The following is a 13,475-nucleotide window of genomic DNA, read 5'->3' on the forward strand; positions in this document are numbered from 1 at the left end:
CCAAGCCTAGGTTTTTGTTTGTTTTTTTTTTTTCTCAAATTTTTATTATCAAACTGATGTACAGAAAGGTTACAGTTTCATACGTTAGGCACTGGATACATTTCTTTTTTTTTTTTTTTTTTGGCCAGTCCTGGGCCTTGGACTCAGGGCCTGAGCACTGTCCCTGGCTTCTTTTTGCTCAAGGCTAGCACTCTGCCACTTGAGCCACAGCGCCGCTTCTGGCCGTTTTCTGTATATGTGGTGCTGGGGAATCGAACCTAGGGCCTCGGGTATACCGAGGCAGGCACTCTTGCCACTAGGCTATATCCCCAGCCCTGGATACATTTCTTGTACAGTTTGTTACCCTCGTCCCTCATCAAGCCTAGGTTCTGTCCCTGATTCTTTTTTCCCCCCTCAAGACTAGCCCTCTACCACCCAAGCCACACTTCCCCTTGTGGCTTTTTAGTAGTTCATTGGAGATTAAGGATGTCATGGACTTTCCTTCCCCGGGCTGGATTAGAACCCGGATCCTCAGATCTCAGCCTCCTTGAGTAACTGGGGTTACAGGTGTGAGCCACCGGGGCCTGGCGTAACTCCCCCCCCCCCGCCCCCCGCCGCCCCAAGATCTGAGTGGACACGGCTGGTCCCTAAGAAATCAGGATTCAGACCCTGCCCTGGAGAGGGCGAGGGGGGGGGGCCAGTCTGTGGGTTCTGAGGGTCTGGTTGGAAAGCTGGGGTGTACACCCCCGCCCCCAGCTTTGCCCTCAGGCCCCTCCTCCCTTCGCTGACCCGCACCAGCGTGTGGCCAGAGAATGAGCCGGATCACCGGCGGCCTGCCGGCCGCAGAGAAAAGGTGGCCGTGGCAGGTGAGCCTGCAGGTCAGCGACTACCACGTGTGCGGGGGCACGCTCATCGCCAGCCGCTGGGTGCTCACCGCCGCACACTGCATATACGGGTGAGCGTCTGGGGGTCCCAGGTCTGCCCCTCCTCCCCCCCACCCACACCTCCAATCAAAACTGTAGACTAACCTTCTCCTTAAACGAGGGTTGGGTTTTTTTTTGCCAGTCCCGGGACTTGAACTCAGGGCCTCGGCTCTGTCCCTCTACCGCTCTGGAGCCACAGCGCCACTTGTGGCTTTTTATTATTATTATTATTTTTCTGAGTAGTTCATTGGCGTCTGTGGTGTCTCACAGACTTTCCTGCCCGGGTTGACTTCGACCCTCAGATGTCAGCCTCCTAAGTGGCAAGCGTGACTGACTTGAGCCACCAGCAGGTGGCTAGTCCCGGGGTTTTTATTCAGTTTGGAGTGAGGCCCAGGGCGGGCAGGGAGGGCGGTAATAAGTGATCATATATGATTGGGGGGCGGGGGAGATGGCCACTAGCTCGCACAAGAAGATTGAAGCCCCGGGGCTTTGAAGCACATGGAGTCCGGAAAGGGCAATGTGTCTCACGTTTGAAGACGAGTCTCTCTTCTGCAGCCATCTGGAATACATCGTGAAGCTGGGAGACACCAATCTGAACCGCAAATCCACAACAGCCGCTGTGGTCCCAGTCCAAGATATCGTTATCCATCAGGATTATACTCCTATGGGGACCCTGACCCACGACATCGCCCTGGCTTTGCTGGCCTTCCCCGTGAATTACTCCTCCCACATCCAGCCCATATGCCTCCCCGAGAAAGCTTTCCCCATCCAGACCGATACTCAGTGCTGGGTGACCGGATGGGGCAAGCTAAAGGAATCAGGTGAGACTCCGGCAATCCCATACAACGGTTTCCTTCTCGATTGTGCCGGTCCTAGGGCGCTAGCCTCCTACCACTCGAGCCACAGTGCCTGAGTAGTTTGTTGGAGATGAGAGTCTCACAGACTTTTCCTGCCCGGGGTTGACTTTGAACCAACGATCCTCACATCTCAGCCTCCTCAGTAGCTAGGGTAACAGACGTGAGCCACCGGCGCCTGACTCAGAGGTTCCAGCCATCTTACACCAGGAAAGGAACTAACGTTGCTGGTCTAAGATTGGTCTGCAAGCTAAAAGAAGGCCAGGGAGGCAGATTTTTTTTCTTTTTCCTCTCTCTCTCCCCTTCCTTCCTTCCTTCCTTCCTTCCTTCCTTCCTTCCTTCCTTCCTTCCTTCCTTCCTCCCTCCCTCCCTCCCTCCCTCCCTCCCTTTTTTTTTTTTTTTTGCTAGTCCTGGGGCTTGAACTCAGGGCCTGGCTGCTGTCCCTGAGCCTCTTTTGCTCAAGGCTAGTGCTCTACCACTGTTCATAAATTTCTGTTGGTTTATTAGGACTTCAGGCCATGCGTGATTCTCTCCAGGGTGGGTTCTTAGCTCTGGCGTGATGCGCTGTCTGTCAGTCTAAGTGGCCCCTCCCTGGTAACAAACCGCCTTCATAGATAAAGGGTTTCCTATTTGTGAGGTCTAGAAAACTCTCCCGGGAGGGGGCTGGGTGGGGGTGGGGGTGGGGGAGTCTTTGATTGAAAAGAGGCTGAATTGGGTATCAGTAGATCTTTTCCTGTCTGAGAGCCGCGATCTACCCCTCGACAGTGAAGATGCTATACTCATGGATAGGCTCTGACTACTTACTGAGAATAAGAGTTAGAATGACAAATAATTGACTTGATTGCCTCAGTTCAGGGTTGATTCTTTATTACTTATTAATATTTATTTCTGTGGCTGTCCTAGGGCTTGAACTCAGGGCCTGGGCACTGTTCCTGAGCTGCTTTTTTGCTCAAAGCTAGTGCTCTATCACTTGAGCCACAGCTCTACTTCTAGTTTTTTTTTCTTTTTTGGGGTGTGTGGGGGGGGGGGTTGGGGAGAGGTGGTTTGTTGGAAATAAGAGTGTCATGGACCTTTCTGCCCAGGCTGGCTTCGAACTGCCGATCCTCAGATCTCAGTCTGCTGAGTAGCTACCTGGCTCTTGCCCCGGTTTCGATCGGGATTAACATCCCTTCCCACAGATGTCAGAACTGGGCCTCATTCGCCTCTCGCGTCAAACGCGGGCAATCTAAGAGAATGCCGGTAGAGCAGCACGCTTGATTAGACCCGAAGGAAGTTCTGGCTCCTCCTGTCCGACCTCTCACCCCCCCCCCCCCCACCACCTGAGCACACGACACTCACCCCCCCCCCCCCAATGGTCTCTCCGTAGATGGGGACGACGTAATGCCAAAAAGACTCCACGAGGCTCAGCTAGACCTTGTTGACTACAAGACATGTAACAAAGTACTCAAGAGAATAATGTTGACCAGGAAGGACGTGGTCAAGAGGGGGATGATCTGCGGCTACAGCCCCAGAGGAAAGGACTCTTGTCAGGTCGGTTCCCGGGCCCCCTAGATACTCTGAATGACAGCCCATCCACTCACCCCCCACCCCCCCATATTCAAGCAAACGGTATATACCAGGCCCAGCAAGCCGGGCTCACTGGGCTCTCTCTGCCCCCCCACCGACGGGGAGGGGATGGACCCCGAGTCACGTATAAGTTGAGTGGTCCTTCCACCAGAAATGAAGTGTGTGTGTGTGTGTGTGTGTGTTGGGGGGGGTGTCATCCCTGCCATGTCTTTCTCTCCTCCTCCAGGGGGATTCCGGGGGACCCCTGGTGTGTGACGTGAACGGCACGTGGACCCAGGTGGGGATTGTGAGCTGGGGCATCGGCTGCGGCCGCAGAGGCTACCCCGGCGTCTACACCGAAGTCAGCTTCTACCGGAAGTGGGTCATCCAGCAGATGAGCCGGGCTCCTCCGCGCCGGGGCCCAGCGGGGGGCCCCCTGCTCTGGAGCTCGTGCCTCACGTTGCACCTGGCCATCCTGGCGGGCCCCGTGACCCACCCGTGACACACCTGGCGTGCGGCTGGGTCTCCCATGAGGCCCGCCTCCCTTCCCTTCTCAATAGTCTCTCTTGCGGTGGACCGGTCCACCGAGGGGCGGGCAGGGCCGGGAAGGACCGAGGGCTCCCGGCCCCCGGCGCCGGGGTTCACCTGCCCCCTCCAGGCCGCCCGCCGCCTCCTGGGCTGCCCTGGGCTGGCGGCGGGCAGGAGACACCCGGGGCTCATGCACCCCTGTGCACTGTGTCCGGGGCTGACAGATGTTGCCCGCCCCCCCCCCCCCCCGCATCCCAGTGTGGACCCAGTGGACCCAGCTGTGTGTGTGTGGGGGGGGTGTAGTCTCCTGCGCCAACCCGAGGTGGCACCTCCATTTCCCCGGGCGCCCCCGTGGTCGCCCCCAGGGAGACCCTCCGGTCGGGCGTGGACTGGCCATCTCCCACGGGCACCGAATAAACGTTTGCTCAGCACCCTGCGTGTGCAGCGGAGGTCTGCTCACTCACGTCAGCGTCCCGTAGCGCCCCACGCCCTCCGGGGGGAAAACCAGGCCCTCTTTTAGCTGAGGAAGTCGCTTATGCGCCCATGAGGTCCTAGAAGAAGCCCGGCGCCGGTGGCTCACGCCCGTCACCCCGGCTGAGACCTGAGGATCGAGGTTCAAGGCCGGCCTAGGGCTCTGATCCCCAAGGAACCACCAGAAAACCAGAAGTGGCGCCGTGGCTTAACACGGTAGAGCGCCAGCCTTGAGCAGAAGAGCTCAGGGACAGAGCTCAGGCCCCGGGTTCAAGCCCCAGGTCTGGCACAAGAGGAAAAACAAAACAAAACAAAACAAGGCCTTGGAAGAAGAGGTGACACTAAACTTGCTCTGACTTGATTCCTCAGGTGTATCTCGTATGCCCTAGTGTAGCCCAAAGCTGGGGTGGGGGTAAGGGGGGGGGGCGCAGCTTTTTTCCAGTCAGATTGGGGAGAGGGGGTACCCACATACTTGGGTGTGTGGTGGGGGGGGTCTGTCACTTGGGGGTGCTTTTATAGAGTCTGCCACCCGGGAATGGATCACAGGCCTAGAGACCCACAGTGGTCTTCAGAAAAACCAGGAGGAGGATGCTGGAGCCCGTCAATCAAACAACACAGGGCGTGGCCCGTCAGGGGGTCCACCAGGGGGCTCCGGAGATGTTGCCGCCGTTGCTCCAGCCATTGCCTGCCGTCGCCACCAGAGAACTTGGGTGAGGCTCATGGAGCACATTCTTCACTTCTCTTCCCACCCCCGTGTGCCCCCCCCCCCACTGCAGTCCCCTTGACACCCGATGGTCCTGTCCCCCTCCCCCGCCCACCCCCACTCCCCCCCTCCTCTGTTAACCCCTCACAGGATCTGAAACCCTCCCCCTCAGGCCACACCCGCCCTCCATTCTTCCACTGGAAGGAGTAGCCTTCCGTTCTCACGTATGCCTAACTGGTTTGTTTATTGTTTACTTATTCATTTTTTTGCCAGTCCTGGGGCTTGAACTCAGGTCACTCTGGGCACTCCTTGACCCTTGAGATCATCAGATCTCAGGCTCCTGAGTAGCTAGGCAGAGCGGCGTGGGCTGCCTTGCGAGGGTCTTTGGTGGTCGTTTGCTATCGATTCTCAGCAGTTCTCTCTCCTGTTGGCTTGCTGTTCCTCTGGATGTCTTGGTGGGTTTGGTTTGGCTGGTGTGTATGTTTTGTTTTGTGTTTCTGCCAGTCATGGGGCTTCAACTCAGGGCCCGGGTGCTGTCTCTTGTGTTTTGTTTTGTTTTGCTTTTTTTTTTTTTGCTCAAGGCTGGTGCTCTACCGCTTGATCCGTACTTGTACTCCCGGCTTTATTTATTTCCGTATTTCCGTGACATCCTTGAGAAGTGAATCTTCCCAGCAGAACGCAACAGGGTGGCTGTTCTGGGGGTGCCCCGGGGGTTCAGCAGGACTTCTCTCTCTCTCTCCTGTCTCTGTGTGTCTGTCTCTCTCGTCTCTGAAGGTCTCTCATCTGTCTTGTCTGCCTCTCTCTCCGGTCTCTGCCTCTCTCCAGGGAGATTCGGGAAAGATGGCTGCCGGCTGAGGCTCAGTCGTGGGAGAAAGCCTGCACCAGTGCGCAGAACCCAAGTGCGGGCACACGTGTCAGCGAACGCACCAGCTCCAGCTGGACACAAGTGAGCAGCGGGGGGCTCCGGCCGGGCTCTGCACATCTTCCTGTCCTGGCTGCTGTCGCCCCTGATGGCCCTGACTCTGATGGACCCACAGGGAGTCTGACCCAAGTCATGTGATCATTCCGAAAGAGTGACACCCCCCCCCCCCCGCCCCGGACCCCGGGACCTGCCCTGGCATCCCCACCAGGGAAGGGGGGTGTGGCAGATGGTTAGGCCTTCAGTGACAAGGAATAAAAGGGGGGGGGGGGAAAGTGTGGCTGGGCACTGGGAGCTGGTGGCCCCTGTCATCCCAGCTCCTAGGGAGGCTGAGATCTGGAGGATCCCAGTTCAAAGCCAGCCCGGATAGGAAAGTCCGTGACACTGTCATCTCCCACGAACCGCCAGAAAAGCAGAAGTGGAGCCGTGGCTCAAAAAGGGGTAGAGATTTAGAGACACAGCGCCCAGGCCCTGAGTTCAAGTTCCGGGCCTGTCATCAAAAAAAAAAAAAAAAAAAGACGTGAATTCTAGAATCCTTGCACAATGTGGGTGTTCCGCCTCCCTGCCCTGCGTTCTACTGTTGAGGGGGGACAGAGCGGCGAGGGCCGGGCTAGCGCAAGCAGCAGCAAGGATTCGACCTCTCAACAGCCATGGAGTGTGAGCCAGAGACTCACCAGAACTTTCTCTCATCTCCACTCTCTTCTGCCAGGCTTATGAATGAGCCCTATATGGAAGGTAGGGTTTGGCGGGGGGTGGGGGTGGGGGTGGACATAGTCAGATACTGGGTACCTGTGTCCCTTACTCTCAGGCCTGAAGGAGGTCCTACCTGAGCGGATGGGTGCATCTTGAGTAAACCGAGGGGATGAGGGTAGGCCGTGGCCTTACAAGGACCCATATGATTCATAGCATTGTTGGAAGAAGTCCCCCCCCACCCCACCCCCGTCCCCTCCGCGCCATTCCTGGGACTTGAACTTAGGGCCCCGGGCACTGTCTCTGAGCTTTTTTTTCTCTCAGGGCTGGCTAGCGCTCCATGGCTTTGAGCCGCAGCGCCACTTGCAGTTTTCCGGTGGTTTATTGGAGATAAGAATCTCACAGACGTTCTCGCCTAAGCCGGCTTTGACCTGGATCCTCAGATCTCAGCCTCCCTGGGTAGCCAGGATGGCAGGCATAAGCCATCAGCACCAGGCTATTTATTCTTATTTATTTATTTTCCTTTCAAGAAAGTTCAGAAGGGGCTGGGAATGTGGCTTAGAGGTAGACTGCTTGCCTAGCATGCGTGAAGCCCTGGGTTCGATTCCCCAGCACCACATATACAGAAAAAAGCCAGACGTGGCGCTGCGGCTCAAGTGGCAGAGTGCTAGCCTTGAGTAAAAGAAGCTCAGGGGACAGCGCCCAGGCCCCGAGTTCAAGCCCCGGCACTGGCAAAAATAAAAAATAATAGTCTGTATGAGGGCTGCTCTTTGCAGTCCCTGCTGCAACTCTCTTTGGCCCAGGACCCTGGTTCCAGACCTGCGGTCAGTCCAACGTCTCCTGCAAGGTGGTGAAGGGGAAGGTGGTGGAGGTGGGCCGGTGGCCCTGGCAGGTGAGCATCTTGTTCCTGGGAGCTTATGTCTGCAGTGGTTCTCTCATCCATTTCCAGTGGATCATCACGGCTGCACACTGCTTACAGAGGTCAGTGTTGGGGGTGTCCTCACGCCAGGGGTCCTTCGTTTTCCTGTCTGGGGTGTGGGTTCTGGTTGAAAAATCTCGAAGTTAGAGGGCCTGGCCCAGGGCACAGTTCCTGTGTCTCCAGTCAGGGCTCTTCACTGGGTTTGGGTGCTCCAATCAGGGTTCTTCTGGGTTTGGATGCTCCAATCAGGGCTCTTCTGGGTTTGGATGCTCCAATCAGGTCTCTTCACTGGGTTTGGGTGCTCCAATCAGGGCTCTTCTGGGTTTGGATGCTCCAATCAGGGTTCTTCACTGGGTTTGGATGCTCCAATCAGGGCTCTTCTGGGTTTGGATGCTCCAATCAGGGCTCTTCACTGGGTTTGGATGCTCCAATCAGGGCTCGTCACTGGGTTTGGATGCTCCAATCAGGGCTCTTCTGGGTTTGGATGCTCCAATCAGGGCTCTTCTGGGTTTGGATGCTCCAATCACTCTTTTTCACTGCTCCTGTGCTCTGTCTTTTTGTTTTGTTTTGTTTTCCTCCCAACCTGGCTTTGCAGATCCAAGGACCCCCAACCAGTACAGCGTGAATCTGGGAAGCCATGAACCCCCGGACAACAGCACCCGGCATCTGCTCACTCGAATCGTGATTCACGAGGGTTTCAACAATCACATATCTGAGGACGTCGCCCTCCTGAAGCTCAGGGAGCCCGTCGCCTGGTCACCTCTCCTCCAGCCCATCTGCCTCCCTGCCCACAATTTCAAGCTAAAGCTCGCACCTTGTGTTGGGCCATTGGGTGGGGAAGGAAAGAGGGTAACGGTGAGTGCAGGGAAGCCGAGACCCTTGTTTCTGACAACTGCTTCACACACACACACACACACACACCACACACACACACACACACCTGTTCCTGTCTTAGGGCTTGAACCCTGGGCCTAGGCTCTGTCCCCTAGGGTTTTCAGCTCAAGGCGAGTGCTCTACCATGTGAGCCACAGCTCTCCTGCTGACTTCATTTTTTTGGTAGTCTATTGTAGATAAGAATTTTATGGGCTGCCCCGGGCTGGCTTCAAAACCGGACCCTCAGATCTCAGCCTCCCGAGTGGCTAGGATGACAGGCGTGAGCCACTGATGCCGGATTCTCTCCGTTGGTTATTTTTTGAGCCAGTGTCTTTCGTTATGGCCGACTAGCCTGGAGTGTCCTCCTCTTCCTTACACTTCCCGAGTCACCTGAATGACAGGCGCATGCCGGTGTAGCCCCCTAATTCTGCTTCCCCTGTAGCTGGGAGGAAAGGCACGCACTACTGTGCTCAGCCATTGGAGGAGATGGAATTCCCCAAACTTCTTTTTTTTTTTTAATTTTTCATTTATTAATTAAATTTTGTTGACAAGGTATTGTGCAAAAGGGGTACAGTTCCATAATAGGGCAGTGTGTACCCCAAACTTCTTTTTGCCCAGCTGACCTTAACCTTGATCCCTAACTTCGGGGTACCCGAGATTACAGGCTTGAGTCACTGCACCAGCCTTGTCCATTCCAGAACTATCTGAACACATTTCCAGAGCACATGCACGGGACATAGGCTGCATACTGTGTGTGTGTGTGAGAGAGAGAGAGAGAGAGTGTGTACTAGGGCTTGAACTCAGGGCCTGGGTGTTGTCCCTGAGCTTTTTGTCTGTTTGTTTGAAGCTCAAGGCTAGCGCTCTACTACTTGAGCCACAACTCTACTTCCAGCTTCTGCTTCTGCTTCTGCTTCTTCTTCTTCTTCTTCTTCTTCTTCTTCGTCTTCTTCTTCTTCGTCTTCTTCGTCTTGGGGCTTGAACTCTGGCCTGGGCGCTGTCTATGAGCTCTTCGACTCAAAGCTAGCACTCTACCACTTGAACCACAGCACCACTTCCAGTTTTCCGGTGGGTAATTGGATGTAAGAGTCTCCTGTACTTTATTACCGTGGCTTTGAACCTTGGTCCTCATATCTCAGCCTCCTGAGTAGCTAGGATTGCAGGTATGAGCCGCTGGTATCTAGCTAGCTTGGACTCTTAGGGTTTTAATATCTTGCTTGAAACTGATTTATTAGAGGAGATCGCCCCTGTTGTAACTTATCATTGTAAATCCCTCGGAGGACTTGTGATTAATTTTTTTTTTAATGAGCTGGGTTGTGGTGGTGGTTGTTTTCAGCCAGCTGTGAGCGGAGATAGGAAATGACCTTGCCTCTCGTGGTAGCAAACATGGACAAATCTGAGCTGGAAATAATAGGCAAGAAAGAAGATTTCTCTTTGAGCTGGGCCCTGGTGGCTCACGTCTGTAATCCTAGTTACTCAGAAGGCGGAGATGTGAGGATCACAGTTCAAAGCCAGCCTGGCCAGGAAAGTCTGCGAGACCCTTTTTATGTAATTAAAATTTTTTGTTGTCATTGTAAAGGTGATGTACAAGAGGGGGCTACAGTTCCATACATCAGGTGAAAAGTGCATCTCTTCTGGGGCAGTGACACCCCCTTCCCTCGCTCTCTCCATTTTTCCCCTCTCATCTCCAAACCCACAAGTAGTACAGTTCATTCTCCACCCACCGTCCAGTGTGCATCACTGCTGCATCTGCGAGATTCTTCCTCTCCAGTGAGCCACCAAAAAAAGCGGGAAGTGGAGGTGTGATGCAGATAGTAGCGTGTCAGCCCTGAGTGAAAAAGCGAAGGGACAGGCACCCGGGGGGCCCTGAGTTCGAGCTTTGCGGCACACACACACACACACACACACACACACACACACACACACACAAAATGATCTCCCTCCTTCCTGTTCTCCCCTTCCCCCCCCCACCCCCAGGTACCACAAATGTCTCCTACCAGCTCCAGGAGCTGGCTATGCGTGTGGTCAGCAATGACATCTGCAATCACCGGTACAACTTCCTCCTGCTGAAGAATCAGAAGAAGTTCATCGGGAGCGACATGCTGTGTCTCATGCCAGAATGGGGCCTGGACACCTGTCAGGTGTGGAGGTGGCGGGGGGGGGGGGAGGCCCCCGGGGAGACCTGAGCAAAGTCTTCCCCTTCCCTTCGCTTTGTGCATAGTCATGGGAATAGTCATGACACGGGACAGGTATTTTCCTTTCTTTTTTGGTCCAAGACCAGGACTCGAACTCATATACCTGACACATCCACTCATTAGCTAGTGTTCTAGCAGCTGAGCCACACCTCTTAACTCCCAGGTCTATTTTTTGTTGTTGTTGTTGGTGGTGGTGGTGGTCATGGGGCTTGAACCCAACAGCCTAGGCGCTGTCCCTGAGCTCTTTTGTTCAAGGCTAGCAGCGGCTCTACCACCTCGAGCCACGGGGCCACTTGCGGTTTTCCGGTGGTTCATGGAAGATAAGCAGCTCACAGACTTCCCTGACCCCAACTGACTCCCAACCACCACGCTCCTCAGATCCCAGCCTCCTGAGTAGCTAGGATGACAGGTGCGAGCCGCCAGCACCTGGCTCGTGTGTGTGTGTGTGTGTGTGTGTGTGTGTGTGTGTTCTAGTACTGGAGCTTGAACCCAGGGCCTTGAGCTTTTGGTTGGCTCAAGATTGGCACTCTCTACCATTCGAGTCACATCTTCGCTTCCAACATTTTTTTTTTGTTTTTCTGGCTCATCGGACAGTAAGAGTTTCACAGATTTGTCCGTGAGCCTGGCTTCTAACCACGATCCTCAGCTCTCAGCCTCCCGAGCAGCCAGGATGACGGGCTTGGGCCACTGGCGCCCGGGCTAATGGCCCTAATTCTCCTCGCCTTTCCGCACCAGTGAAACTCATTAAGGGGTGGAAAGGCGGGGGGGTGGGGGGAGCAGGGCAGGGGAGGCTCCCACATTCTTGACTAAGTTATAGTTGTAATACCCAGTGTCTGTGTGCTCTTGAAAATTACTTGTCCATGTTTCTGGAACATTTGACATAACATAAATTTTCCCCGCCTTGAAGACTGTATAGACGTTCCTATGAAACCACAAAGACACATTTTTCCCTTTGAAGGGTGGCTCTTGGGCAATCTTTCAGTTGTTTTGTACATAGTTGTTGGACGAGTCAGGCTTTCTATCACGATTGCAACTTGTCTAAATGATTTGCCTTTTCTTAGAAATTATTCCTTTCATCCAGAAATTTAAATGCACCAAGATGAGGGAGTTTGTAAGCTGGCTGGGGATTCTGAGAAAGTATATTTATTCCCCCCTGGGTGTGGTACTAGTTTCTATTCTTACTCAAACCACAGAGTATTTGAATTTTCGCGTGTGTATGTGTGTGTGTATGCGTGCACATGTGTTTGCTAAGACATAAACTTCTTATCTTCTTTTCTTTTCCTTTCCTTCTCCTTCCTCCTCTCCTCTCCTCTTCCTTTCCCTCCTCTCCCCTCCCTCCCTTCTCCCCTCTCTCCCTTTCCCCTCCTCTTCCTTTCTTTTTTAATGTATTAATACTAAGGCTTGAACTTAAAACCTGGGCATTGTTCTTTAGTGTTTTTGCTCACGGGTAGAGTTCTACCACTTGAGCCACGTCTCCACCTCTGCCTTTTCTGTTTGCTCATTGGAGCATAAGAGGCTCACAGACTTTCCTGCCTGGGTTGGCTTTGAACCTCGATTCTCAGATCTCAGTCTTCTGAACACCAGCTGCTTAACATCAAGCAACTGAACAAGGTTCTGAGTTCAAGCCCCACCACACACACACACACACACACACACACACACACACACCCTAGATTCATACAAAATATGGCCAGGTACTGGTGGCTAATGCCTATAATCCTAACTACTCAACAGGCTGAGATCTGAAGGTCATGTTTCAAAGCCAGCCTAGACAGAAATGTCCCCGAGACTCTTATCTCCAGTAAACTACTTAGAAAGAAAAGCCGGAAGTGGTGCCGTGGCTCAAGTGGTAGAGCCATCAAGCCTTGAGCAAAAGAAGGTTAAGGACACTGCCCAGGCCCTGAGTTCAAGCCCCAGGACCAGCAAGATGATGATGATGATGATGATGATGATGATGATGATGATGATGATGATAGAAGAACAAATTAGAGAGAGAGGGAGGAGGAAGAGGCTAATCGCCGGCCCACCAATGGCTTAAGGAGTATTGCTGTGGCTGCCAGGGCCAATGTGGGGTAACAGAGGATCACAAAGAAGCCAGCATGGACCTCAGTGCCAAGTCCCCCGTGTTGCAGAGCAGGTTCATAGCCAAGTCACATCCCTGATGGCAGCCCAAGCCCAGTTCAAGTCCTGTCGCCCCCCCCCCCCCGCCTCCCCCCTGAAGCCCCTCTCCCTCGCTCTTTCCCCTTGCAGGACACCTCAGGCAGCTCCCTCCTCTGCGAGATGAACAAGACCTGGATCCAGACGGGCGTGGTGAGCTGGAGTTTCGGCTGCGGCAAGCGCCAGTTCCCCAGCATCTACACCAGCACCTCCTCCTTCACCCCCTGGATCAAGAAGCACATCTCCGACATGAGGTTCACCAGCCGGGCCAGCCCCTCCTCCCTGAGCCCAGCGATCCTCCTGAGCTTCATCCTCTCGGTCTCCTTGGGCTCCCTGTGGCTCCTCTGAGCCCCGTGTCTCCAGGACGTTCGGTTCCCAGAGGCAACTTCTCCCTGCCCGTCTGCTGGGAAGTGGAGACGGGGAGATTGGACAAGGGGCCCATCGGTGCAAGAGTGATTTCCGGGAGGGTCTGAGACCCAGGGTATGGTTCTGTTTCCAATTGTTCAATGAAGATGCTCTTCTATCTGGTCATTCAAGGACCTGTTCTAGTTTCGGTTTCTTCTTCTCCTCCTCCTCCTTCTTCGACCTCAGGGCCAGGGCACTGTCCAGGGATAGCTTTTCTGCTCAAGACCAGCTCTACCACCTTGAGCCACAGCGCCCTGGGTTCGATTCCCCCAGCACCACATGCACAGAAAAGGCCAGAGGTGGCGCTGCGGCTCAAG

At 54.5% G+C, this 13,475-nt stretch overlaps 2 protein-coding genes across 2 annotated transcripts in view; both read left to right on the plus strand.

The window, feature by feature from the left end:
• The window catches only part of LOC125342327 (serine protease 44-like), a 4,880-nt gene extending 1,077 nt beyond the window's left edge, over positions 1 to 3,803 (plus strand). The window contains 4 exon segments of the mRNA XM_048334451.1: positions 748 to 934; positions 1,458 to 1,723; positions 3,123 to 3,286; positions 3,549 to 3,803. Of these exon segments, the coding sequence (XP_048190408.1) occupies positions 748 to 934; positions 1,458 to 1,723; positions 3,123 to 3,286; positions 3,549 to 3,803 (872 nt within the window).
• A 2,769-nt stretch (positions 3,804 to 6,572) lies between these two features.
• Positions 6,573 to 13,101, plus strand: LOC125342328 (serine protease 46-like). Its single transcript, XM_048334452.1, is given in 6 exon segments — positions 6,573 to 6,657; positions 7,416 to 7,599; positions 8,134 to 8,339; positions 8,342 to 8,386; positions 10,379 to 10,542; positions 12,847 to 13,101. Coding segments are annotated over 6 exon segments (939 nt in total).
• Positions 13,102 to 13,475: the final 374 nt, after the last annotated feature.

The sequence above is a fragment of the Perognathus longimembris genome, chromosome 26 (assembly GCF_023159225.1).
Source record: "Perognathus longimembris pacificus isolate PPM17 chromosome 26, ASM2315922v1, whole genome shotgun sequence".
NCBI classification, from domain to species: domain Eukaryota; kingdom Metazoa; phylum Chordata; class Mammalia; order Rodentia; family Heteromyidae; genus Perognathus; species Perognathus longimembris.